General features: G+C 42.0%; 1 protein-coding gene across 3 annotated transcripts in view; it reads right to left on the bottom strand.

Annotated features, from left to right (window-relative positions):
* sema6a (sema domain, transmembrane domain (TM), and cytoplasmic domain, (semaphorin) 6A) overlaps nt 1-25,476 on the bottom strand; it is a 105,100-nt gene that overhangs the window by 35,312 nt on the left and 44,312 nt on the right. For all 3 annotated transcript variants that reach the window (XM_080893896.1, XM_080893897.1, XM_080893895.1), the window contains exons 2-9: nt 23,392-23,542; nt 22,416-22,533; nt 11,101-11,161; nt 9,743-9,805; nt 9,049-9,150; nt 2,712-2,802; nt 1,419-1,538; nt 833-921 (exon numbers count right to left, since the gene is read on the bottom strand). In XM_080893896.1, the coding sequence (XP_080750022.1) occupies nt 833-921; nt 1,419-1,538; nt 2,712-2,802; nt 9,049-9,150; nt 9,743-9,805; nt 11,101-11,161; nt 22,416-22,533; nt 23,392-23,491 (744 nt within the window). In that variant the 5' untranslated portion in view covers nt 23,492-23,542. The remainder of the gene's footprint in view (nt 1-832; nt 922-1,418; nt 1,539-2,711; nt 2,803-9,048; nt 9,151-9,742; nt 9,806-11,100; nt 11,162-22,415; nt 22,534-23,391; nt 23,543-25,476) is intronic.

Genomic DNA, 25,476 nt, shown 5'->3' with positions numbered 1-25,476 from the left:
TGTTTACATTGTCAGGGTAGGCCAGTCTTTTTCGTAATAATAAAGAGATATCAATTCACTAAATGTTAAATTGCTCTCTGCGCCATCAGTTCTACCACCACATACATAATTATACTGACACTGCTTTCAAAACACCCGGGAGATTGAGAGGCCTGATCTGTATTCATGCTCTGCAGTAACACATGGCTGTCACTTCTGGCAGTGAATCCATTATTTCTATGTTACCTCCGCTCTGTTCTCATCTCGTCCCCTCGGTCTTTCTCACTCTCTCTTATGTGTTTTCTTTCATTTATTCTGCACAATATAAAAAGAATGATTCATTTGCATAACGTATTTTCTTCTACCCGGTGTCCAATTAAACTTTTGCAGGACAGGGCCCAAACCTGGAATGAAGAGATTAATAGAAACGTTTCTGTCCCTATGGTGTAATACCTGAGAAAAGCTTGGGTTTTTTTCCCGTCTTCTTCTGATACTTTGTCTCACTTCTAAGAGACACTTGGGCGGTTTTTCTCATGGGAAACACTGAGAGGGTAGGCCAAATGGGAGCAATGCAGGATGGATGCGGACGTGCAATTCAAGTAATATATTTAGACTTCAAAATGGGATCTCAAGACATCCATATATTTTCTTTTTGAACCTATTTTAGGTGCCGTTTCCTGCCTAGTGTTTATCTGTTGCTGGAAAAGGGTTTGTCCACTTTACTGCTCCTAAAAGCCTCCTTCCCGTTATGCGTTACCCATATCCTGTTAGTTTCCTCGGGCGCTTCCTGATTCTCCCTGTAAATAGGAAGTCACCTCTGATTAGAGTTTAAAACAATAGTGTATGTGCTTACCTTTCCCATTGTATTGTACTCCATAGCAATTTCCCTAAAGAAGAAATAAATGAAGTCTCCATAATTGACTGCCTGGACGAAGTAGGGCTCTGCGAAGGGAAAAAGAAAAACTATTATGAGTCAAAGAAGCATTTTTGCTGTGACAAAACAGTTCTGACACCATATTTCACAGTAAACCGCCAGAATATCTGTCATATTATGCAGAAAGGTAGCGACTGCGAGCCTTGAGAGCCTCAAACTATCATCCATCATATTAGCAAAACAATTCACATGCGAGAAAAGGCGGATTTCTCTATTGAGTTTTGACAGACTGGACTTGTGCTTGTTTCTCCCCAGGGCAGAGTAATTTCAACACTACTTGTGCAGGCTGGCAACATGACTGCATCAAACAGAGCATGTAGCATAAATGCTCCAGCTCTTCATACCGTCATTCATACACAGAGGGACAAACACATGTTTGCACATGAATCATAAAATACAAACACGTGGTCAAGCATGCATGTCCGAACCTTAGGTTTTTTTTCTAACTTGTCAATCAGCCTGGCACTTTCCGACCACAGGGACTGTGTTTGTGTCCCCCACTCACCTTTCAGCCATTTGGAGTCATGTTTGACAGTGCGCAGAGTCGGGCTGTCTCCAAGGCTACGATAGATGACCGCATCGATCGCTAGAAAGTCTGTAACGGTGGCCGAGTACAGCTTGCCATCTGGTGAGCGAACACAGAGGGAGAAAGAGCAATAAGGAGGAAAGATGTAGACGAAGAGGGAGGAGGATGGACAAAAAGCGAAAGACACAGAGAGACATAAAGGAAAAGAAAAAAAGGTGAAGAGAGTAAAGTTAATCAAGACAGAAACATTTGTAATTGGCCAATCTTGCAAACACTCTCCAAAAGCACAAACACTGTAGCCCTGCACTCGCATACAGTCTTCGAGCACCACAGAAAGCCAAAGTCGCACGCTTACATGCACATACATACACACACATTCTTCACAAACACAATCCACCGCTAGCATGACCTCAGCCTGCCTCAGCTATAACCACAGTGGAAACTCAAACTACATAATTGAAAGGATAGCAGTCAGAGGAACCCTGTTGATTACTCAGTGCTTCCAGCTTCTTCCAAGCAGCTCTGCTACACATTAACTGGTCAAGCTAGGCATTTACTCTTGTCCTCTACTTTAAACCGGCAGGGACAGATCATCAATACTGCCATAAATCGCTTCACAGCAAATGTGTATAGGGACTGGATGTCTTTAGCAGCCCGTGGGTTCATTGCACCAGAAGAATCTCACCACGCCGACGGAAAGATGACTCATTCTGGTCACATCCATGTGTGACTTATGTTAATCTTGAGCATTTTGAATGGAAGTGAATGAGAGACAAAGAGAATCACAGAAAATAGAAGGCGTAGACAGATGAATCTGTTACCACAGTACTATTAAAGTGTTTCCAAAAGGCTCCAATAAGAAGAGCAATGTAGCGCCAAATCGAATGACTTGCTCTAGTGCATGTAACATAGATTGGCTTTCTTTTTTGACATGTCAGAGTATTGCCATTAGAGTAAACCGCAGGGTATTAAGAAGAATATTAAATACAACCGCAACTAATCCCTCACTCAAATACACTCAACTTTCCCATCTAGCTCAAACTGTTCCCAGTGTTAAGTAACTGCAGATAGGAGAAAATTGGGATTAATGTTTTTGCCTCATGGCATTGAATGAAGAGTAGAAATATCACATAAACTATTTTAACCTTATGGAAATTTGGGTTTCTTTCATTTTAACCCAAAGGACAGTGACTGAAGTTTAAAAATCACAGTGATGTTAAATGCATTACAGATCGCTTTCAGTTTAGCATGCGCAGAAATGTTTAATCTTACCAGCAAAGAGGGCAACGTTGGCGTGCTTGGCATCATACGGACAGCGCGCCATTCCACTGATCTCCTCTCCCTGAGCCTCCAAGGTGTCAATCTAAGGTCAGGAATGAGATGAAAGGTCAAGAGGGGGTCAAAGCAAAGTGGTGTGCGGTGTCAAACAAAACAATGTACTTGAAAAAAAACTTAGGAAGTCTTGGTTCCCAGTTGGAGGTAAAACTCTAGCAGAGGAAATGTGTCAAAATGTCAAGACAATCAAAAACTATAGGGAGCACTTAAAAAGTGTTGAAGTGTGAGTCATAATAAAATAGCCCTCAAAAAGCAGCCCGAGAGTGTATCAATCTAACTAATATCACTTGTATGCCATTCTGGTGTCCTGCTGAGGGCTGCCAAAGCAACTGGGAAAATCTCAAAACTGTCATGGAGGGTGGAAAAAAAGACATTTCCGCAGCAACACGTTTCACAGTAGTGGTTTGCTTCCCCCGTCATCCTTTATCCTTCAGCTGTACTCATTTTAAAGAAGCGTTATAATGACCCTCAAGACCGATCTTCAGCCCATTTACAGCACCGCTTTCCCCTGTCCTGATTTCTAAAGCTTGCGCTTTTGTTCTGAAGAGAGGAAAAATAAATTAGCACACAGCCCTGAGCTGGGAATGTGAGAATTTTTCACAAAACCAGAGTACGGCTGCCGTTTTTTAAGTCGTATTTTGCAGCACAAACTTTTTCATGTGCTAAGAGCTCTTCCTTGGGCAATGCTTACCTCCTGATTTTGTATATTTCATAAGACATACTAATTTTAATTCTGCCCCTAGACAATCTGAAAGTTGTCTTTTCTCAGCATTGTGAGTTAAGTAATTCAATTTTGTTATTCAGTCACTCAGCAGTCTCGTTTCTTAGAACTATTTTGAGCCATTGTTCATTGTTTAAAAAGTGCTAGTTTGGGCCTCCTTAGCGCGTTGATCACTGTGAACTGGAGTCCAGTCCAGTTTGGTTACAGTGCAATTGGCAGAGCATGGCAGAAAATCAGATGTGGGTGAGAGGTCACTATCATCCCACCGTGGGTAGGCTTGTCTTCCCCAGCATGCCTCAGGACACTCTCTATGGCTTAAGCTCAGAGAAACACACACATGCACACAGAGGACAGGCTGCGCTGCGCTGACCAGAAGCTGAGGTCAAAGAAGATTACAATACACACACTTACCCAACAGTTCACAAATACATAGTCATTTTTCTTCTCTATCGCTGCTTCTATCTATCCCATACTCTTCTTCCTTGCTTCCCTTGCTCTCGACAAAGAGGTCCGTAGCTTGCCAAGGCTGCAAACTGCTTACGCCGCCCTTTCTGGTTTCTAAACAGGTCATTTTGTTTTCTATTCCTGTCTCGGCGGAAACGGTTATCATCTGCCCACTAAAAAGGTCACACACACACACACACACTCCGGCGCAACGCTAAAAAAGCTTGCCAGAGAAATTGTTGAGGCTGATTTGGCAGAGAATATTACAAGTGACCTTTTACAACAAACACAGAGCCACCAGCGGCAGTGTATTTCTCGATTTCTCATTCCTTCTGTTTCTCCAGAAATTGTGGAAAGACAATATATGGAAGCAAGCTGGACATATATTGTTATTAGATTGGGGGGAGGGGGCTGTAATTATAGATTAGACTGAGTTAACCATAAGAGACGTGAGTAGCTGAAGGTCATGTGTGTCTACTGAATCACAGCGTCTGTGTGTACAGAGTGACATGGGAACTTAGTTAAGCTTGAAACGTCAGCAGCTTCTGTGTCAGCTACCTAACACAAACGCTCCCTCCTTCTCTGACACATCACAAATGCACACTCACATACTCTCATACCAAAGGAGCAACCCCCAGCACTCCATCTCCTCCGCTGGATTTCACCAAGGTAGTGACCTTTGTCTACTGGGTTTGGCCGGCTGTCATTAATCTATTCCTGCCGTTTGAACAGGGGAAGACACTCCCAACCCAGTCGCAGATAGCGCATGGCTTCAGTCTCCTGTCAAGTTTGCATGTGAAGAGAAACAACAGCCGACTTCCATGCCGTTGTCTAAAGCAATAACCAGTGGGGTTTTTTTGAAAGGGCAAAAGAAATCTATAAAGCAGCCACACTAAACCACAATGTTTTTTTAAACGCTACCATGAAGAAATTTGATGTCTAAGCGGCAAGATGGATTCTTATTCCTTTACCTTGTTTACCCGGAAAATGTTATTATACTGTCAACTCCACTTGCTGCAAAAAAGAAAGAAGTGCTTCAACTTAGTGGGAGCACAATTCAAAGTAATTTGAACAGTGGCGCTGTCACACTTTGTCAGGCCTGCCTTAAAAGCGCACTGATCTATAGGGATCTACTGTAGCTTAGCAGAAGAATGTACAGCAACCTTGGCTGGGAGCACAGTGCATCTAGATGAATTAATTACTACAACAGCGCATTGGTGTTTTCCATAGGCTATATGCTAATTAATTAGACAAATACAATGTAGATCCAAAACATGCCCATCAGGAGTGTTTTAATTGGTTCAGCATCAGCACCAGTATTCGGGGGGTGAGGGACATGTTCTGATTCCATGTCTCTGTTGTTTTTATGAGGACGCTTTTATGGGCTTTATTTATCATTGCTGAGGGATTTGTGAAATCTTACTGAGGACAAACATGGGGTAAACTGAACCGGCGTCCCACTTATGAAGTGTTTGCTCGGAACAGCTTCCTTGAAATATCCCAGACTTGTTTATTTAATAGAATAAGCACAGTAAAGGGCATATTTACTGAGACATATCCATTTGCAAAACTGCGCTTCCAAAATAATGCATGACTTAGGCACCTCATGAAAGGCCAGCCACTGTCAGACTATACTGGCACTGGCATACTGATACATTTTTACATGGTGACCTAAAGTCAGTAGTAGCACGCTTTTAGACCCAGAAAATTTATTTGTATGCCATCCATACACCTGCAACAACCTTCCACATCTATAAAGGTCAAGTGTACAAGTTCACACCTGGACCAGGAGCAGTTGTATAAACCAAACAAGGACATATCTCCTGGGGAGATTAATAGTCATGGCCCATTTCTCTTCAACCTGTTTCTGAGCAGTGGGAGGGTGAAAACTTTCCCCAACCACCTTTTACACCAGAGCAGGAAATTTAAGGAATTTAAGCAGCTGCTGAAAGAGATACGTGTTTAGTTTGTTTTATGGGGGAAATAAAAAAAAAATATATATATATAAACTAAAATTACTGATCTTTTTGAATACACTTTGCTGAAGAATCCCTACACAAATATAACAATTGCTTTTGTTAATTATGTGTGGTTACTATTGAAGAGTTATTCATTAATTAATGAATGCTTTTGCAGTGTATTAAATTTGTATTGTCTTTTATTACGTGTCAGTCAGACAGCCTCTGGAAAAGCTGCAGCAAAAAATGGCATGCATGGAAGCATTTTCACCTCGTCGTTTCAAATGCAAAGAAGAAGAGATGAAATTTCCCAGTACACCTCAGTTAGCCAGTATCAGGTCTAAGACGCATCACCTGGGAGTCACTGCCTCCAAGACTCCCCACTGATTTCCCCTGCTTCACCCGGCAACAGGCGATGAAACTGACTCCAGTCATATATCAGCCCAGCTGGACGGAGTGTTTATTATTACAACACAGCAAGGGAGTGACAGAGGGAGAAAGCAACAGAGGGAAAGATGGCGGAGTGGTGGGAGAAGTGGAGGGGGGGGATTAAGGCTGGCGGGAGAAGAGGAGAGGTAGGAGGGAGGATGAATAGAAGAAAAAAGGGAGTTGGGTGCTGTGTGGTGCTAAGGGAGAGGGCTGTGCCATGCTGCCGAGGTGTCTGCCTGTGTTTTTTCTATATGAATGCATCTGTGACAGTGCATGTTTTTTTTTTTAATGTTGACACCACCAATTGAAGAAGCAGCTAATAAAGAGAGAAAATTGGTAGGTTTGTTTAAAAAAACATAAATGTCAGAAACTCAAAGTCAGGTAAAATCAGAGGTAACCAGGCAGGGGGTTGATGGAAAAAACAACACAAAAACCAACATGAGGTGTTGCTGGTTTGGGCGGTTGCCCTCCCTGCCCCCTCTGTCTCCCTCCTCTGTCTTCTGCCACCTTTTCTCCCCTTCCATGCCTCCCTTTCCCTCCCGCTTGCCCTCGCAGCGCTGTTGATTAATGTGGGATGAGGCTGGCCCCGAAACAGAAGCTCTTTTCAGTGCTGTCACACTGGGGAGATGGAGAGGCAAACTGTGGCCAAGGTGGATTTAACCACAAGCACATATACGCACACACAAACACACACAAATACACTTCTGACCAAGCGAAGTGGATGAGCCCAGCACGCCATCAAAGGTCTGGTATCTGCCCAGAGAGTTTGCCAGCCTGCCAGCAGTACAGTGTGTGTGTGTGTGTGTGTGTGTGTGTGTGTGTGTGTGTGTGTGTGTGTGTGTGTGTGTGTGTGTGTGTGTGTGAGTGAGAGAGAGAGAGAGAGATGCCTATTTTAAAATGTACACAGTTCACAGTCAGTGTTTGCATGGGTGCACATTTTCTTGTATATGTGTTTCGTGTGGATTTGTATCTTTGCGCCCATAATCAGTCATATTTCTTGCATTTTAAAAGGTGTCAAGACTTTCTTGTAATGATTTTGGTAATAACTCAGTTGTTTCCTGGCTAAAACAGCTATTTTATTCAACTAAACATGAGTGTTTTAGTAGGTGTGGAAGGGCAGTTGCAAACACATAAATTCACTTGGGTAAGGTAGGGCAGGGACTGAGCAAATACGAAACATGAATTTTAATGATCGGTGTTCTTTAAAGAACAATAGTTGCCTTTTTTATCATACCGTTATTGACTGAAGTTTGACTTTTAACATAAGTGATCAATAAAAAGCATCATTTTTATACCACAGGCTGTGTGTAAATGTGGAGTTCTTTTACCAAACCTCACACTGATGTACAACACTTCCCCTCCCTTCCCATTAACTTCAGCCGACTAGCAGCGACGTCAGTGCAGCAACAGCTAAAACACAAACCTTGAAACCATAACCGGAGGCGCTATAAAAGCTAACCATGCCTGATAAATGCAGAGACATAAATTCCACTTTCCCTATTGGAGGAGTCAGTGAATTGAAAGACGTCCACTTTGTGTGCTTAGCATGCTGAACCACAAAGGCAGTGGAGCGAAGAGGTCTTGCTTTTCTGGTAAGCAGATCTGCTGAACCAAAGCAGGGGCGTTTTCCCCACAGGCCACCTAGATAACATCTCTGTGTGCTTTGACCATCACAACACATCCTTATAAACCACAGAACAACACCCTTCAGGACAGGACTGCTACTAAGTCTCCCTGTCCTTTTGTCTCTATTACTGTCTGCATGTCTATCCGACTGTCCCACTGTCCCACATTCTTCCTTTTCTGTAAGGTGTCCTTCATACTGGGTCTGTCCGGACAGCAGTGCATAGTATTTGTACAGTATTACTATGATTAAACCTCTGATACTGATCTTTGGTTGGTTTCCAGAAGATTTGTCATAGAGTATGCTAAAAAAAAATTAGACAAATACCAATTAAAACTTTAATATTTTCCAATATTTTCAACTATTGCTTAGCAAACTTAGTAGGTCAGTCAAGCTGAACGAACTAAGACTATAATGGCAATTATGTTCACTTTTTCACACTGGAGCATCAGAAACATCAGATTTATGTCGACAGCAAATAAAAAAGGTTCAATTTGAACACAGCCCATCTGCTTTTAACGTTTGTTCATCTGCTTCCACGTATGCCAAACTTTAATCATCTCTCTGCATCTGCTTTTTTATTGGCATCTCTATTTTGGTGCACAAAGTCAATCTTAATGTGTACCTGTGCTCTCCTTAGTGACTCATAGGAAATAAAATGCACCATTTCTTTTCGTGGTTTTACTTTTCCTGAAGGAATCTTGATGCTATTCCATAAATTGAATATGGCCGGAAATGTGTTTTCAGGAAAAGGTTAAAACAGATCTGGCAATGTGCGAGCATGCATGAAAGCAGGTGAGATTGAGTAGTTTTCTCTGCTTCTGAACTGAGTTTGTCAAAGTACACCTGGAGGTAAAGGCACAGGAGGACGGCCTGCTGAGTTGTGAAAGTCATCCATCTATGTCCGTGGCTCCATAGCCCACCCCCTCTAAACTCTCACATGGCTGGGGTCAAAAATCCTATAAGTGTGTGTTATGTGCGTGTGTGTGTGAAAGAGCAAAATGATAGATGTGAAAAATGTCACTGAGATAAAACAAAAGTGGGCAAGAGCACAAAATAGTCATTCGTGTGTGTGTGTGTGTGCGCGTGTTTTCCTACCTTGTAGGTCCGACAGGAGGGGTTGAAAGCATTTGTTCCACAAACAAATAAGGTGTCTTCATTTTGCTGCAGAAGGACTTTGATGAAATTGTGACACTCATCCTTCGGGGAGAGCAGGGCAGGAAAAAAAGAAAGAGAAAAAGAAGAAAGGAAGTCCATGGTGACATCTGTATCTGTAGCCACATGTGGGCTGTTATTTTTTTGCTTTTCTGTCTTTTGAAGTGCAGCATGTGGCACGCGGTGAGCAGGGAGAGGCATATGTAACAAACACAGTATCGTGACATGCATTTGATCACGGCACATAAAGGCAAATCCGCAGGAGATTTTAATGTGCCATTTAACGTCCTCTCAAACAATAATGAAAGTGTTATTAAGTTCAGGAAAAAAATAAAGTTATACAACCACGAGATATGAAGATTCCCACTGATATGCTCTATAAATTCTGACAGCAGAAGGTTATATGAACTGCAAGAAGTGTGTTATTGCACCTTCAGGATCTTGTGTCTTTAAAATGTGTGTTAAGAGTGTCTGTGTGTGTGAGGGAGAGAGAGAGAGCAAGACAATGAAACAGAGACTGTGCGCAATTACATCAGTTACAGGTTGTCTGCCATGCAGTGTGTGACTGACAAAAAAAATTGGAAAAACTCGAGTGACGTTTGCTCTACAAATGATGTTGTAGTGTGTGTTTCCTTACCTTATGCTTCCCTTTCATTCTGCAAGTGTCCACATCTCCCTGTCTGGACTTCCATGTCATTTTCTGTAGAAAAAGATGGAAGTTTAACTGAAGCTAAAGAGAAAAATAGCGAGTCACAAAGAAAGCAGGCTAAACAGTGAGGTGGGAGGAGGAAAAAACAGACAGCACTATGGAGCTCAATAACCCATCTATATTAAGATCAATAATCATCATTTGAGATTCTACATCATTGATTTCTCTCATGAGGCACCTGCTCTGAGGCAAACTTTATTCTAAGTTTGTTTGGAGATCATTTTACCTCCTTGAACATCGAATTTTCTGCCAGAGGGAAGGAAATACAATACTGACCCCGGATCAGAACAGACTGTCCAAGGACAGATCCGTGGACAAATCTGTGGATTAATAGGCTTGCCATCCTTGCGTGTGCACATACACACACACACGCACTGCCTTGACCTGTGGATCAGCCCTCTTTTACTTGTCACTGGACTACAAACAGACATACAGGTAATTATACTTAAGTTATAGCCATGCACACAAATGTACACACACATACACACCACGTGTGTCCCTGGCTTGTGTCACCTGAGGGTCAGCTCCCAGCCGCAGGTTCAGACCACTATGTACCTGCCGCTGTTGTACAACATGTTTGGAGCTCAGCCACTGATTAAAGACCCTCAGTCATCAATCAATCTGCGCGTCTCCCACCAGCCTTTCATCTGCAGCCTGCTCTCATTAAGACCCACTTGCCAGGCTCTGACATTGAAGTGGATGAGGTGGAGGGATTGCTGGTTGTTGCATACACGAGAATGGCCTTGTCTGAATTCTGTTTGCATGCATTATGTTTAGGGCATGCGATGCCAGCAAAGAGTGGTTGAAATGGAATAAAGAGTGGGTTATTACAGTCGAGGCCCTATGTAAATATGAGGCCCCTTTTTGGAATAATTTGAAACTATACAATGGGATCTTCTTCACCTCTGCATCCATATTGTCTTTCTTCTGCTACTCATCTAACCTTTGCTTTCGCTCTCCATTTCCTGCTCCTCCCCCTTCTCCTTCCTCCCTCTCGCTCTTCTTCCGCTGTCCCCTCAGCTTCCGTTACGCACCCATCAGACCTCTGGCTGTCCCACTGATGAGCGTGGATGACGCAAGCTAGCTGATTGATTAAATAATCTTCTTAACAGGGTCACCATTGCGAACGCGCCAGGTCCAATCGGTGAGCGGGTGAGTAAGACTGCTGGCAGGCACACAAATGCACCCACATGCACATACGTACACACTGTTGCAGTCAGAGTGAGGTTACGCTGTCAATCACGCAGAGAACAACACATCCTCAAAGAGGCAGACGTCTCACTCACCTTACTGAAAAATATCTCTTCACTGTTGGCAGTGTCTGTGTCCACTGTGTATATATGATCCCTGCAAGTGATTGAGGGAAAGCGAGTGAGGAAGGGAGAAAGAGATTGGGAGAAAGAAGAGGGAGAGATGAGAAGAGGTCAGACAGCAGCAGACAGTCAAAATTCAACAAACAATAAACCCATTTCTTTTCTTCCCTCTCTGTTTTCCCCCTGCAGGCAGCAAACAGCGTCAGAAAATGGGGCTTTGTATAAACTTTGTTCAAACTTCAAAAAATGACAATAAACAAAAGGAGGCCAGATCTATTTGCTCTGTCAGACAGAAACAGTCAACAAAGGTTCGGAGCGCCGTGGCGCAGGCCTGGGGACAAAAGCCTCTTTGTCCCAGAGAAAGGTCTTGGTGGGGGGTGAGGGAGGAGGGAAGGCTTGAGACGGGAGGTGCCAAGTCACTCAGAGCTGTTCAGGTCAATTAAGCCTAGTGTTTGAGCCACAGGAAATCTATACTAACACTCATTATAGCTCAGACAAGAAGACTTATGTGTGTTGGCCTGGAAATATACAAGCTTCTCCTGCGTTACACAGTCCAGGCATAAAGGCCCCAGCAGGGCATATGGAAGACATAAAAATCACAAGGGTTAACTACATCTCAGACAGACAGACAAGGCTAGTTGACCAGCCATGCCGCTACACCTTCTTACCGTGGAGAATTGGGGTGCGGACATGGAGAGGGAGGATACAATGGTGTAGAGGTGGGAGGTAGAAGGTGTAGAGGTGGCATGAACGGAAGAGTCAGAAAGAAAAGCTTTCTTTTGAGGAGAGAACCAAAGGTGACCGTGCCAAACGATGTAACCGCTTTAATTTGTTGAAGATTAGCTGTTGAACGTGTTTTTAATCAAAGTGTGTAACAGTGGCATCATCTGACTCACGGCTTAATTATATTCCAGCTCCCCAACCTGCGCTTAGCCAGCCTGCCTGCCTTGCTCTCTCATTAACTAAATCTAATAAAGTCTTTGGAGGAACAGGCATCTTGAAATGAATCCACTTATATCGCTTTCCTGGGGGCCACCTCAGTCTCATTGAGGATAAAACCCAGTCTACTGTACATTATCAGCCACAATTCTTAAATTGAATAATTAATCTTTAAGAGTGGTTGAAATTAGGAAAACATTTCAGCTTTCATCACATTTCCAGAGAGGCCGGGGGCTAAATACCTGTTTTTTCTGTCGGTTTAACTTCTGAAATTTCTCAAAGAAACTGTAAAATACATCATATGAATCTTTTTTTCATTTCTCCACACTGAGGCTGTTTATGGTTTCTATAGTAACTGTCCACTGATCAGACCTATCAGTATAAAAAAAATATACATAATCAATATCATCACTGTCATGTAAAGCACAAAAATTCCTTTAGCAAATTGCCATTTACCATTTAAAAACAAAAAATGTCACCCGTTTTTCATCCCTTCTCAAACTAATTTTCCACAACAGCGCACTCAAAAGTCCATTTTTATGGACAATACTGACTAATTTCAAAGTTGGCCTGTGGATTACCTCTTATAACTAAATGTTTGTGATTATTGCTTTCAGCTGAAATAAAAAGAAAACCCTTTTCATGAAAAAAGCCAAGAGCAAAGTCAGCTTTAGGTCACTCAGATTCATCCCGTGGCCTTCCTTCCAAGTTCCTTTGCTCATGAAATGCCAGATGCTGACTGTCGCTGCGCAGTCTGCCATGATTAAAAACTGAGCAACAACAAGTTACAGGTTGTTGCGGCTCAGGCCAAAACCACAATCTCCCCTCCAAAATGTTTTTCATTAGGCCTAACTGGTTCCACTGCCATTGAACTGCTCTGTGCTAATTGTTCTGGACTGATTTTCCCGGGTCAGTCGGTCTTGCCTTTTTCAGTATCCCTTTCACTGCAGTCAGAATTACATGTTCTAGAGTAAATGTGAATATTTAAAAAGCTGGCTTATAAAAATCAGCACCACTACATTTAAAATAGTGGAAAAACAGAGACACATTTAAATGGAGATGAAACACACGAGGTGATAAAAACGGTGGACGATGATCACTAAAATGTTCTGATTTGTCTCCTTAAGTTCAGCAAGTTAACTTGTTTTATCTTTATATTAAAATTCAAACTTCATAAAGCTATTAAATCAAAGGATTACTTAGCGGATTTATTGCAACCCCCTGGGTTATTTTACTGTCTGCAAATTTAAAGCAGCTCACGAGCAATCTGTAATTGACTTCTCCATAATTTTCAGTAGTAACCATCCCAGCGATTCTCCCTGACTTGTGCCTCTCTTATCCCGGTGCTGACAAAGTCCTCTGGGCTGAGGCCTTCCCGCCGCAGGTTTCTGGTTCCAGCAGAGATTAGAGCGAGCCAAGCGATGAGGCGTTCCTCAAACATACTGACTGGAGATGGGGGAGTACAATGGAGCGGCTGTGTCTGTGTCAACACCAGCTTTCCAAACACACACACACACGTGCACGGAACAACCCCCCCACCCCCGAGTCTTTACCCCAACAAAATTTCACATGCACCCTTTCCCCTATTCAGCCCTGCACCTGAACTCATATTACAACACAGTCACTTCCTTGTGGTCTCTGAGTCACATCAATGAAACACTCAGAAGAAAGAAAAGAAGCAGAGGCAGAGTACAACATGTATCTGTGCAACATTAAACTGGATGTTGTAAACATCAGTACTATATTTTTTAATTTGAAGTTTTAAAATCAATTATCTACGTTCCAGGCATTCAGTATTCCAAGTTATATTTATCTTTTATTATATGAAAGTCAACTTCCAGAGATGAAACCTGCATAAAACACATGATCCATCACAGTCACATTGTTGCTAATTTGTTATTAGTTATTGTCATGACGTATGATCTGACCTTCAGCTTATGTTATGACAAAAAATGGTTGTTTCCAATACGGACCCCCTAAAATGTAAATTTTTCTTATCATGTAAACTCACCCACAAAATATCCAATGCATATTTTCTTAACAGGATAAGTTCTGAGAAAAACAGCACACACTTCACACAGCCAGAGAATCTTTTGACATATTTTCTTGAAAACATACCTGAAATGAATAATGGATTTTTCTTTTCTTTTCTTTTTTTTAAATAATTGCTGAAAAAATTTATTCTTGTATTATAAAGGCTTCATATAAACTTTTCACTCTAAAGTCTTCGAGAACGGCACATAAATTGATTTTCTTTTTCAGATTGTGGTGGGTTGAAGGGAAGTCATTAATTTGAAAAACCCTCAGGAAAATAACCAGGAAACGTTTTACTACTATTTTTATGTTACTACAAAATAGGACGCCTTCATCGTAGATGTCACTTTGAATATATTTTAGCATTTCATCTGATGGTTTGCAAATATTTTAGCCCCCCAAAATAACCCCGCAACATATTCTGATTTCAGAGACGCTCTTGCCTGCTGAGCACAGTACAGACTAAACAACCTGTTGTGAGTAAAAGCTTTTGTTCTGCTGGGGCAAAAGTATGGCAAAGACCAATTTTATTATGCAACAGCCCATTTCCATATGTGCTGAGCAGTTCACTGAGAATACAAAAATAGGTGTCCCATTGTCTATTGTTTTCAAGCTTGGAATCCATTTGCCGTACTGATGTACAAATTTTACTTGTAAAATTATTTATGAGAATGAAAAATGTGATACTCTGTTTAATTTGCATGCAGTATGCAGCTTAATCCAGGTGCTTTAGATCAGATAAGTGTCTTAGAATCAAGTTTTGTAAAGAATTAGAGAGCATGGCATTAGTAATAATGACTCTTAGCTCACATAGTTTATCCACAGAATTTCTTCTTTGCTCTGCTCCCTTTAGGAGTTACCACACTGGATCATCTGCCTCCATCTCATCCTATTACCAGCATCTTCTTCTGTCACACCAGCCTTCGTCTTTCACTACATCCATGAACCTTCTCTGTATTCCTCCTCTCTTCCTCCTGCCTGGCAGCTCCCTGTTACACATCCTTTGCCCATTATATCCACTATCCCTCCTCCGTACATCCAAACCACTTCACCCTTCTTTCTCTAACTTCAGGAATATAAAAAGTCATGGTATTGGTATAGTCTACGCTTTATTGCTTTTCTGAACCTCAATACTTTAAAAATTACTACAACTACAACTTGAGCCGTGTTGTGTTAGCCTACATTTGTTTGGCAAATTGGCAACATTAAAAGAATGAAATATCTGCACTTGGCGGCTCTGCAGTGTAACTGTAGATACAAAACTATCACTGGATTACTTTGGTAGTGAAGAAACTGAGAAAAGCCTAATCATTCCCATGCAAGTCGTGGAGTTGGCAGGAGTTTTGTTTTTCTCTTATTTCTCATGAGATTCATAGATGTTTATTCATGCTGAATGTGGGAGATAAATAATTACATCTCCAGATCCTGTAAGATGCTCTATTTGTGTGAGTGTGTTTAAAGTTACAGTTTTGACACAACTTGCAACAATCAGCTACGAATTCAAAAGTGTTTACAAGGAGAATCTGCTGCAGTAACTGTGAGAGGTAACCCTGAGCAAACCTCTCATTGTTTTTAAAAGACCTGTATGCACCTGTATCTTTTAGTTTAGGCAGTATATTTGTCTCGTGCCCTCTGCCGACTCTTTCTCCTCCTCCTCCCAATAACCTCCTCAAGAGGTACTCGTCACATCTTGAAATCTTTGCCATGCTCTTTACAAGTTCTGCTTGTTCTGATGTTAAAATTTACAGTCCAGTGAGATTTTTTTAAAGCGAATGCGTTTGACACGGTCTTTACTTGGTTAAGACTTTAGTAACTTTTTAACTAAAATCCACAGGGTGCTTTGCTGCAACTCATTCACTTTCCCATAATTTTCCCGCTTTCAGCTGTAAATCAAACAGCCTGAGGATGGCACAGTACTTTAACACAAAGGAAGCGGTTCTATAGCGCTGTGGTGCAGATGATGAAATTAGAAACACCGTGAGATTGTGAGGAACGAGAAATAACAGGCGTCTTTGACAGTGGATGAACGCGACACATTGGGTATCAATGTGAATCACTTGGCGTGGGCTTCTCATTTCCCGAAATCCTGGGACAAAAAATGCGTGAGTAGGATGGAAGGTATGCAAATATCCTCTTAGGGACAAAGATGGAGACACTGTAAAAAGATGGGTACACAGTGAGGAAGAGCTGAATGATCCAGTCAGAACAGTAGACTAACTGAGCGTGGGCAAGAGTGTGAGATTGAGTGCAACAGAATGACAGAAAGGGTCTGCGTCGGACATGTAGCCATGCGTGGCCACGAGAACACAGGCTCTTTGTGTGGAGGAATGTCGTTTTCATAACAGCGCATTTCTTCTGGGGTAACCACAGGCCAGCGCGGTCCATCTGCTGGGCCTTTGTGAAACTATCTCCCACTCCAGTGGCAGAAAATAGGGGAACACAATTAGCATGCGCCCCGCACCTTATTCCACCATTCCACTTTCCGCAAACCTAATTCCTGCAATCCACCCTCCCACACTTTCTCTCTCGTCACCCTCTTCACCTATATTCCCCTTTCTTCATAACTGGATCATGGGTGGTGGAGGATGGCCCGTTCTGCATTGTTTTGGCTTTCACTGGTTCAAATCCTCTTCACAAAGTAGGCGGGAGGGAACTGGGGAAGCCAGCAGGCACCTTCAGGCTGTGAAGGGAGCTGTTGAAGTTCTGAATGGGTTGAGGGCATCGAGAGGCCCTCGGTGATGTGGTGGCATGAAATCCAACAAGCCAGGGTTCACTCACCCCCAGGCTGAGGCAGGTTGTTCTTTTCGAAGGTTGAATATCTCATTATGGTTTTCAGCATTCCCTCCACCTTTCCTTTTGTGTGTATTTGTATGTGAATGTATGTGTGTTTTTTGTGCGTGGCTGCTTCAGTATGGTAAGGGGCATGTGTTGACGGTGCACTCTTGGAACAATTAAGCAGATATGCATAATCACAGTATAAGATGTGATTTCTTTACTGAACCTTACCCAGTAATCTTACATCTAACTTCCAAGGAGATCAGTATGGGAAATATTTTGTTTGTCATTCCTAATTTTTAATTAATTGTTTTTTTTATTCCCTTGTAATTAAATTGTGAATTGCCTGTGCACCCCAATTCCAAGAACATGCAATTAAGCAAATTGTTAACATACAGTAAAATAATGCTGAAGATGTTCTGTTGTCTAACACATTTCAACATGATAGTTTTAACTTTTAAACTACATTAATTTAAATTCATATTCTATACGTGCATTTATCAGGATACCATACATTTTCATATACTCTCACATAAAGTTTTTGTAGCATCTCAGTGCCTTTTGCTATTACCCAGGATACTCCTCACTAGCTAACCAGACAAGCTATGAGAACAATGTGGCACTAATTCTAGTGCAGGAGTATACTCCAGCCAGGCTGTGTAAATATTTTTCTCATATGATCAGCAGCAAATGTCCAAAGAATGGGTGAAAGGACATTTCTTTCTACATGCTTGCAGAGTTATTTTATGAAATTAAACTTGTTCCAATTTTCATTTCAGGTGATTATGATTACCGAAGCTGCAAAAGTTGGTTCAGAGGGTGGACATAGCTGGATGTCGTCGGTGCTGCGAGGAGAGGGAGAGGAGGCAACCGTGTAATCCCCATCATTAGTGGGTTTTAACAGGATTTGGTGGAGCTACAATAATAGAGACTCTAGTGGCCTCCACTGCGAGACCCAAAGAGACCCAACAGGGAAGAACAGCAGCCACAGAGGCATGGCTGTTCTAGAGGATTCAACGGAGACAAGGTAATCAGGATTTTTGAGTGCGCGTCTGTGAGCGTGTCTCGCTGTAATCACAAGTTTTGGTCTTTCACTCACGGCGATCACTCTCTCTTTCCCTCTCTCTCTGTCCGTCCCACACATACACATTCTGTCTCTCTGATTCCCATGCTTCGCAGCCTCATAGAGGGGTGTAAACAGAGTGTGGTTGGTGTTACCATGGTGAAGGGCGACTGTGGCCTAGGAATGGCGACTATGCCCTGCATGTGGAGAGGTCTAGGGTATGCTCGCAAGGCAGGGTATATAGCAACGCGTTCACACATACCCACAAGCACAAGCATGTATGGACTGTCTTTATCATTCTCTCCATGTCTTTTCTCCAGCTGGCGTGAACCTTTGAGACACCTATTCATAGTTTCAGCCATCACGTCCTTTGGCAACACTAGGCAAACGACATATTGGAAACAGGCCGTGACATGATCGTACAGACTTTAAACAAATATCCATGTCAGTTTAACTTATGTGCCAAATAAAATATATATATATATAAACCATACGTCTATCTTCTGTAAGCAATTCTGAAATTTCTAGACTGACTTCTTCATCCAAAGTTGAAGTATTGCACCTGCCTTTGATGTCCACAAACACACACACACACACACACACGGTTTTGCTGAGCAGTGGGTGATTATGACCACTATTTTGCCCTTATCCTTTCTATTTACCTCCAAATAAAGGTGGTTAGACATTGTGAGGGGATAAAAGCAGAGTGTTAATAAGACTGTCTCCTTATGAATATAGAGAATCTGTAGGCAGTCGATGAGACGTCTGGTACTGGAAACTGCTTATAGTCTGAGTTCTGTTGATCAAATAGGTTTGGGCAGTCTTTGGTTGCATGCAGGCAAACAGCTGTGGAGAGCAATTGGCAAAAACAGTGGTTACCTTGAACAACAGCTTTTTTTAAAGCATCCAAACAGAAAGTCTTGGTGATCCCATTTCTTTCATATATTCGCATGTGAAGAGCCGGTCTATCTGTTTCACCTAATCAAACATTCTCCAGAGTCCAGCAATTTCACTGGGGAGCACAGGATTAACAAAATTTGCCAAGATGTCACTGAAAACTACAAAAAATATATCCCAAAAGAACTTGATCTAAACAAAAAGTAATAAAACAATAAAATAAATGTTTAAGTAACCGAGTCTCTTTAAGGTTAGACTTAGTTTGCAAAGTTTCCAAACTAAAAAGCAGTTCTCATGAAAGTGGAGGTTTGTGACGAGCTATTTTGTTTACAGCTGAAGACACACACAAAACCATATTACTCTGACACACACACACACGTGCAAAGATCACAATGATGAATCTCCCACTGCACCATGATGAATTCCCTCTGAATGGAGTACACAGTGTACCCTGACCATGAAATATGGACCTCTGGGATGCGAGTCCTCCCGCGTCCGTCTCTCACTGAACAAATTATTGCTTTTACCAAACGTGACTCTGCTGCTAAACATCTAAAATACACATGACAGCAGACACGCATAAACCACCAAGCTTGCACATTAAGACGTTTTCATGTTCATTACCTGCACTTTAGTATACACCATGTCTCAGTTTATCATGGACAATGTATTGTTGATTGCTTCAAAGCAATTAGTTTGCTGCAAGGCTGAATCTAATGGTCATTAGTATGACTTTACAAACACCTCTTGGCATAACTTCCATGTTGTATTTCTATTCTACTTTATTTCTATTTAAGATCTTATTAGCAGAAGATCTGCTATGCATCCCTTTTGATAAGAGAAAATATTTAAGTTAAAGTGAAAGAAATCAATACTATACTCAATCCAGTGCCAGTCTTATTAAATCCTAACAAACAAGCGGGCTTTTAAAAGGCTGCATATGAAAAGACTGCAGTCAGATATGTTATCAAGCTGTAGGATCCCTCTGGATAATGCGCTTGATAGAAACTTGGCCATGGAATCATATTCATAATATTAAAAACCTACAGCAGTCATGAACTGAATACATAATTAACACCCAATATATAAGAGTCTAATAAGGCTAATGGTGTTTTACAAATATTAGAAGAGATATATGACCTCATTAGCAGAGGCTATTTTCTTTACACTTGTACAGACACACTGGCTAAAACAGGTCTCGATCGCCTGATTTCACCATATCAATACACTTCATTCAAGACTTAAAACTAAGGATAAATTATCAATCGCTGCATCTGTTGCTCAGTTCACACATTGCCAAAGACTTGACTCTTTCTCTCTATGGATTAAGGCACTTTTGTCTATTTACAATTTCATTAGTTGCTATGTTTGTATGCATCTCACAGCTTAAAAATCTTGTGATTTTTTTGCCAGCACCAAAACAGGAGCCAAAGGGATTTAATACACTGAGCAGTCATTCAAAAAACAGCCTGAAACAGTGTTGGGCTTTGGACTGCATTCACAGTGGCCATCTGCAAGCTGCTGCACACCAAGAACTGAGGCTCACTGGTCTAGAGGCATGATGGCAGAGCTGTGTGACGCTGGCTCCAGAATAAACAAGCCATTTGACTGGACAACCGTCATAAAAGCAACTATTGATGTTGCCTAGTTTTTTTTGTGGGGGGGGCTCGTTTCCACCATTGTGCGTTGTTTCGTGGCATGAGTCTTGCTGGGTGAACTGCTGGCTCACTTTCACATTGATTTCTGAAGTGGTAATTGTCTGTGCTGTTTGCCTTAAACTGTTTGTCATTTAACTTTCACGTGTCTTTATCGACATTCTGTTAGAGCCGATGGATGTTTGAGGAAGGGCCGTCGTTTGTGTGTCCATTTTATCGACTCCCAGCATTCTTCTCTGTGTCCGGATCAATGGCGGTCATCCGACTCAGTCTAATCTGAGGCAGCCATTCCAGTCATTCGGGGGTCACATACCTCGGCCATGTGTCTGCTTTTAGCAAGTGTAGGACTGTTGCACCGGTTCACCTCACACATGCAAGCCACTGCAGACACGATCACAGACTAGCTTCCACACCCACCAGCACACATGTTCACTACCCTTGAATGTATATATTTATTTACACACATGTGGCCATCAGACAACTGGTCAGCATACTAAACTTGACACATATACGCACCCTTCTTTCACTCACTCTCTTACACACAAACACACAGTCAAGCCCCTCCAATAAACCCCATGTGTCTCATTTCCCTCCCTTATCCCTAAGGCCCTGCCACCCCATGTGGAGCAGGTGGGCGACAGGCAGACCAAAGTCTCTGGAAAAACCACCACACACACACACACACACACACACACACACACACACACACACACACACACACACACACACACACACACAGTCTCTCTCTTTTTTTAGTCTGGTTTTTCTCGCTCTCCATACACCTCCTCTTAATGACCAGAGATATGTTAAAAAAACAGCTCTCTTAAAGCAGCAGCCTCCCTCAGCCACTTAATTTGACATGCTTCGGAGGGAAACAAAGAAAGACCCCTATTGTGGCTTTCAACAGGATCCAATCAAGCCTGCCACTCAATTAGCTATGGAGGGCAGAGAACAAGCACATAAGGATCAGTTTTATTAAGGCCTTTTTAATGCTACTGTAATGTTATATGCTGAAGGTAAACCTGCCTGTTAATGGAGCTGACTGGTTGTCAAACCACTCACTTTGCAATCAGGCGAAGCAACATCGCCATTTTTAAAAAATACTGATGACAAGAGGAAAGACAAAAATCAATATTGATTTTCTCCATGGCTCCAGATGCTGTAAGTGAGTTATATTATCTCAGGAAAAATGAGTCACACCCAAATAAAGATGCACAGGTGAAAAACCCATTGATGGATGGACAAAAAGCAATAAAGGTAGGTGACAGACTGGGGAGTGGGGGTCAGCCAGACAAAGCGACAAAGAGTTTAAAAAAAAAAATCGATTTTTGAGAGCAACTAGGCCGCCATAAAATGAAGGAATACCTTTTGTATGTCCTGTATTGCTGTTTATTGACAACACAAAAAGCAGAAAAAAAATGGTTTTCTTTGACATTAGTTTTTAACTTATCTGCAGTTTATCTCTGTGTTTGTGTGCTTGGATGGGTTTTTTTTTTAAAAAGCAGGGCACAAGTCTATAGGGACATCGTACAAGGTAAAGAGGGATTTGGCAGACGGTGAGCTGAAAATAGAAAACAACAAAGAGGTAATGAAGGGAAAAAGTCCAGACTGCTAAGTGATTTCAGGTCTCAGCATTTTGCTCTGAATTATTCCCTCCTGATTAACCAAAACTTTAAAAGAAACCAGCGCAGCAGGCCCCCGAAGTTCAGCTTGATGGTTCAAAATGTGAGGGTTTTACATTTATTGAGCTAAAACAGGAGTTCACAAAGCAACTGTAATTAGTATTAGGTCATAAAGAATAAAATAATCCTGAAGATGCTTAACTTACAATGGCCTGAATTTATTCCTTGTAATTATTCCATAAATGAAAGCAGAATTAATGCCTGTCTCTCTAAAACTGCACAAATTGAGGTACAATCACCCACCTGGCAGCGATGTATAATGTCCTGTTCATAATCATGATGAGCTGAATGTCCAGTTTGTGCCGCTGCGTGTTGTTCCTTCCAGGTTTGTGGCCTACAAATGCTGGATACTGCTTTGTGTCTGCAAGAAGGAGGACAAAAATTAATCCCTGTGTGTGCCCACTTATTGTAGCTCGTGTGAGGGATTTTGTAATTTGGCTTTCAAAGCTTTTGTCATACGTCCCAGGAGTTTGGGGTCAAATGTCAACCTATGTGTCTTTGCTGGATAAGAAAACGCCACCGCAATTGTCAGCTGAGGCTCTCGTGTAACCATAAATTGTAGGCTAAAAATATGCTGCACTGTACCATGCAATCGTTCTATTGTTAGTGGCTTTGGATGAAAGCGCTTAGTTTGAATAAACACTGTGATAGAGGAGCGCAGGTCTATGTGAGGCTTTCTGGCCTGCGTTTCAGTTCCCTCGGACAGCGTTAAGCCCAAAGTGAGCACAGCAGGACAGGACAGGGAGAGACACATAGAGAATCAGCAGAAACAATGACCATATCTTTATAGCCTGCCACAGCATTTACACTATCACACACAGCATTAGGAGCCCAACAGAAAAATAGCGGATTATCCTTTGATGTAGGGTGGGCTCCATTTCAAATTCTGCCTTAAGTCTTTCGTTTTTGTGTGTGTAGAGGGGCTATCCTTGGGCGCCAAATTACACTCCATGCCTTCAGAATGCGTTGAGTGTAGGGGATGGTGGGGGTTGCTGAGGAAAGAAGTGTTGAGAGGGATGTGGACGAGTGAAAAAGGATAGAACAAGTGACACAGATATCGAGAAGGGGATTTGCGAAGTACAAAACAAAGAGGAAAGGGAAAAGAGTGCACGCAGAGAGCGAGGGAGGACTTGTAATGAGAGAAGGGATGGTGCTCAAGCAGAGAACGAAAGAAAGACATAAAGAAAGTGAAGAGAAGCAAGAAAAAGGATATACTTACAGTTGCCGTGTGAGATGCTAATAGGCTCACTGTCTTCGGGGAAGCCCGCCCCGGCTATTTGCAGTAGTGTGAAGTAGAGTAACAAGGCCTCTGACCTCATGGTCGCACCAACACTGCTGCTGCTGGTCCTCTACTAGAGATTTGCCTCAGCCTGTACAAAGAGAGGCAGAAGTGGTGGACAAGGAGGAGGTGGAGAGGGATGACAGAAGGGGAAGAAAGGAGGGAAAAAAGGAGTTTGTCAAACAGTGTTTTCAATTAACTCTTTCATAAATTCAGGCTTCTTGGGTTCTGCATGAAACAAAGTAATGAGGAAGGCTGGAGACTCGATCACAGGCAGAAACAGAAAGGAATTACCCAAAGAATTTTCACTCTACCAGATTTAGCTGTTTGTGCATTTTGTATGGCCCAATGCAGTGTGCCAGAGATGTATTTGTGTATGCAATTTTGATGACTCAAGTAAGCCACGATGGAAGCAAAACAAAATTAATTGGATTAGGGGTGGTGATATGCGTCACAGATCGATGTCAAGCAGAGAAGATCTCTGTGCCTCTCTCTCTCTCTCACTGACTCTGTCTGTGACAGGGTCTTAGTGAAGTGTAAGAGCTCTCGGTGAGATTAGCCTGCTGAGAAGTATCAGCAGCACCTGATAATGGAAAGGAATGGCAGGCACCTAATTTGCCACTTGTCTCTTACAAAGGTAGCAATCCCATGTCCTAACTCCTACAGGTTGATGACTTCTACGGACTCAATTACAAGTCTGGCTATTAAATATTTCATTTTCAGCACTGCTCTGGTTGGAGAACTGTTTCCATTATTTCCTATTCATCTTTTTTATTTTTGCATTTGGTCTCCACACGTGGTATCTGTTCACAGGATTCATCATTTCCATGCTTCACCATTCATCTCTTCTATTCCAGCCGAGCAATGCATGCTGATAGGGTTGTGCTGGGTTTCAAACGATGGGCTGTCGAGTCATTTGTTCCTCCTTTATGCAAGTTAGGGATGTATAGTATGACTCTGGAAACTCCCCCCAAACTTTTTATCCATCCATTGTCGATGTAAAATGAAAGTTGATTCTCAACTCTCCTCATTTCTTTCCAGTGTTTTCAAAAACAATTTTGCCAGACTCAAAATTTTGTCAAAGATCCACCATGTTGGTTACATTTTATAATCCATGAGAAGACAGCCACCATGAGGCTTTCAACCAATCAGGTTCAGCTTAGTGTTTGCATGATGTAGGAGGCTGTAGGAGAGGGAGAGTCAATTTTAATCATCTATTGTGGCACTGTCTAATACAGGAGTGAGCAATTCAATTCACCATGGGGCCACATGAGAAACTGGGACTGTTGTGGAGGGCCACAACCCTAAAAGGAACACAGTTCAGCTCATTATTAATTTTATCTCTTTATAAGCTTCTTGCTGAGGCCCTCCACAATAACCCCAGTTTTTCTTGTGGCCCCTTGGGAAAATTAATTAACCACTCCAGGTCTCGTAGCTTGGCCATTGATCTTCCAAAGCTGAGGTGAAGGGAGATCCCTCATGTGCAAAAACCAAAGACACTATACAAAAAGTGAACATAACCATAGTTACATCACCCACTGGTTAGCGAGGCCTTTTTTGCAGCAATCATTTCTGGCGCTATGACAGATAAGGGACTGGGACTAGGCTAACAACTTGTCAAGCACAAGTCAGTAGCTAATTAACATATCCTGGATAATTCTCTTTCCTGACTCTTAGACTTACCATAATTTATAGAAAAGCCTTCATGTTCTATTCAGTATGACCTGAAATTAGTCATTTAGCCCATAAAGCATTTACTGAGGTCATAAAGCACAGGAGCCGTAGCCCTTTTCCCATAGACGTCTATACAACCAAAAGTCTTTTTGCAACCAGAGAAGTGGCCCCTGCTGGTCATTAAACACATGGAAATTTAAGAAACTTTCATTTTCAGACCTTTAAACCTTGTCCATCTTTTATATGGTCTGTGGTGGGGGAAAAGTGCAACTGTGGACATCATCATTTAACTTAAGTAATAAAAAACCTAGAAAACTCCACATGCTCAGCAAGTTAATTTTTCTAATGTAA

This window comes from Rhamphochromis sp. 'chilingali' (genome assembly GCF_963969265.1).
Source record: "Rhamphochromis sp. 'chilingali' genome assembly, chromosome: 10".
Lineage (NCBI taxonomy): Eukaryota > Metazoa > Chordata > Actinopteri > Cichliformes > Cichlidae > Rhamphochromis > Rhamphochromis sp. 'chilingali'.
Note: the sequence above shows the minus strand (reverse complement) of the source record. Positions and strands in the feature narration are given on the sequence as shown.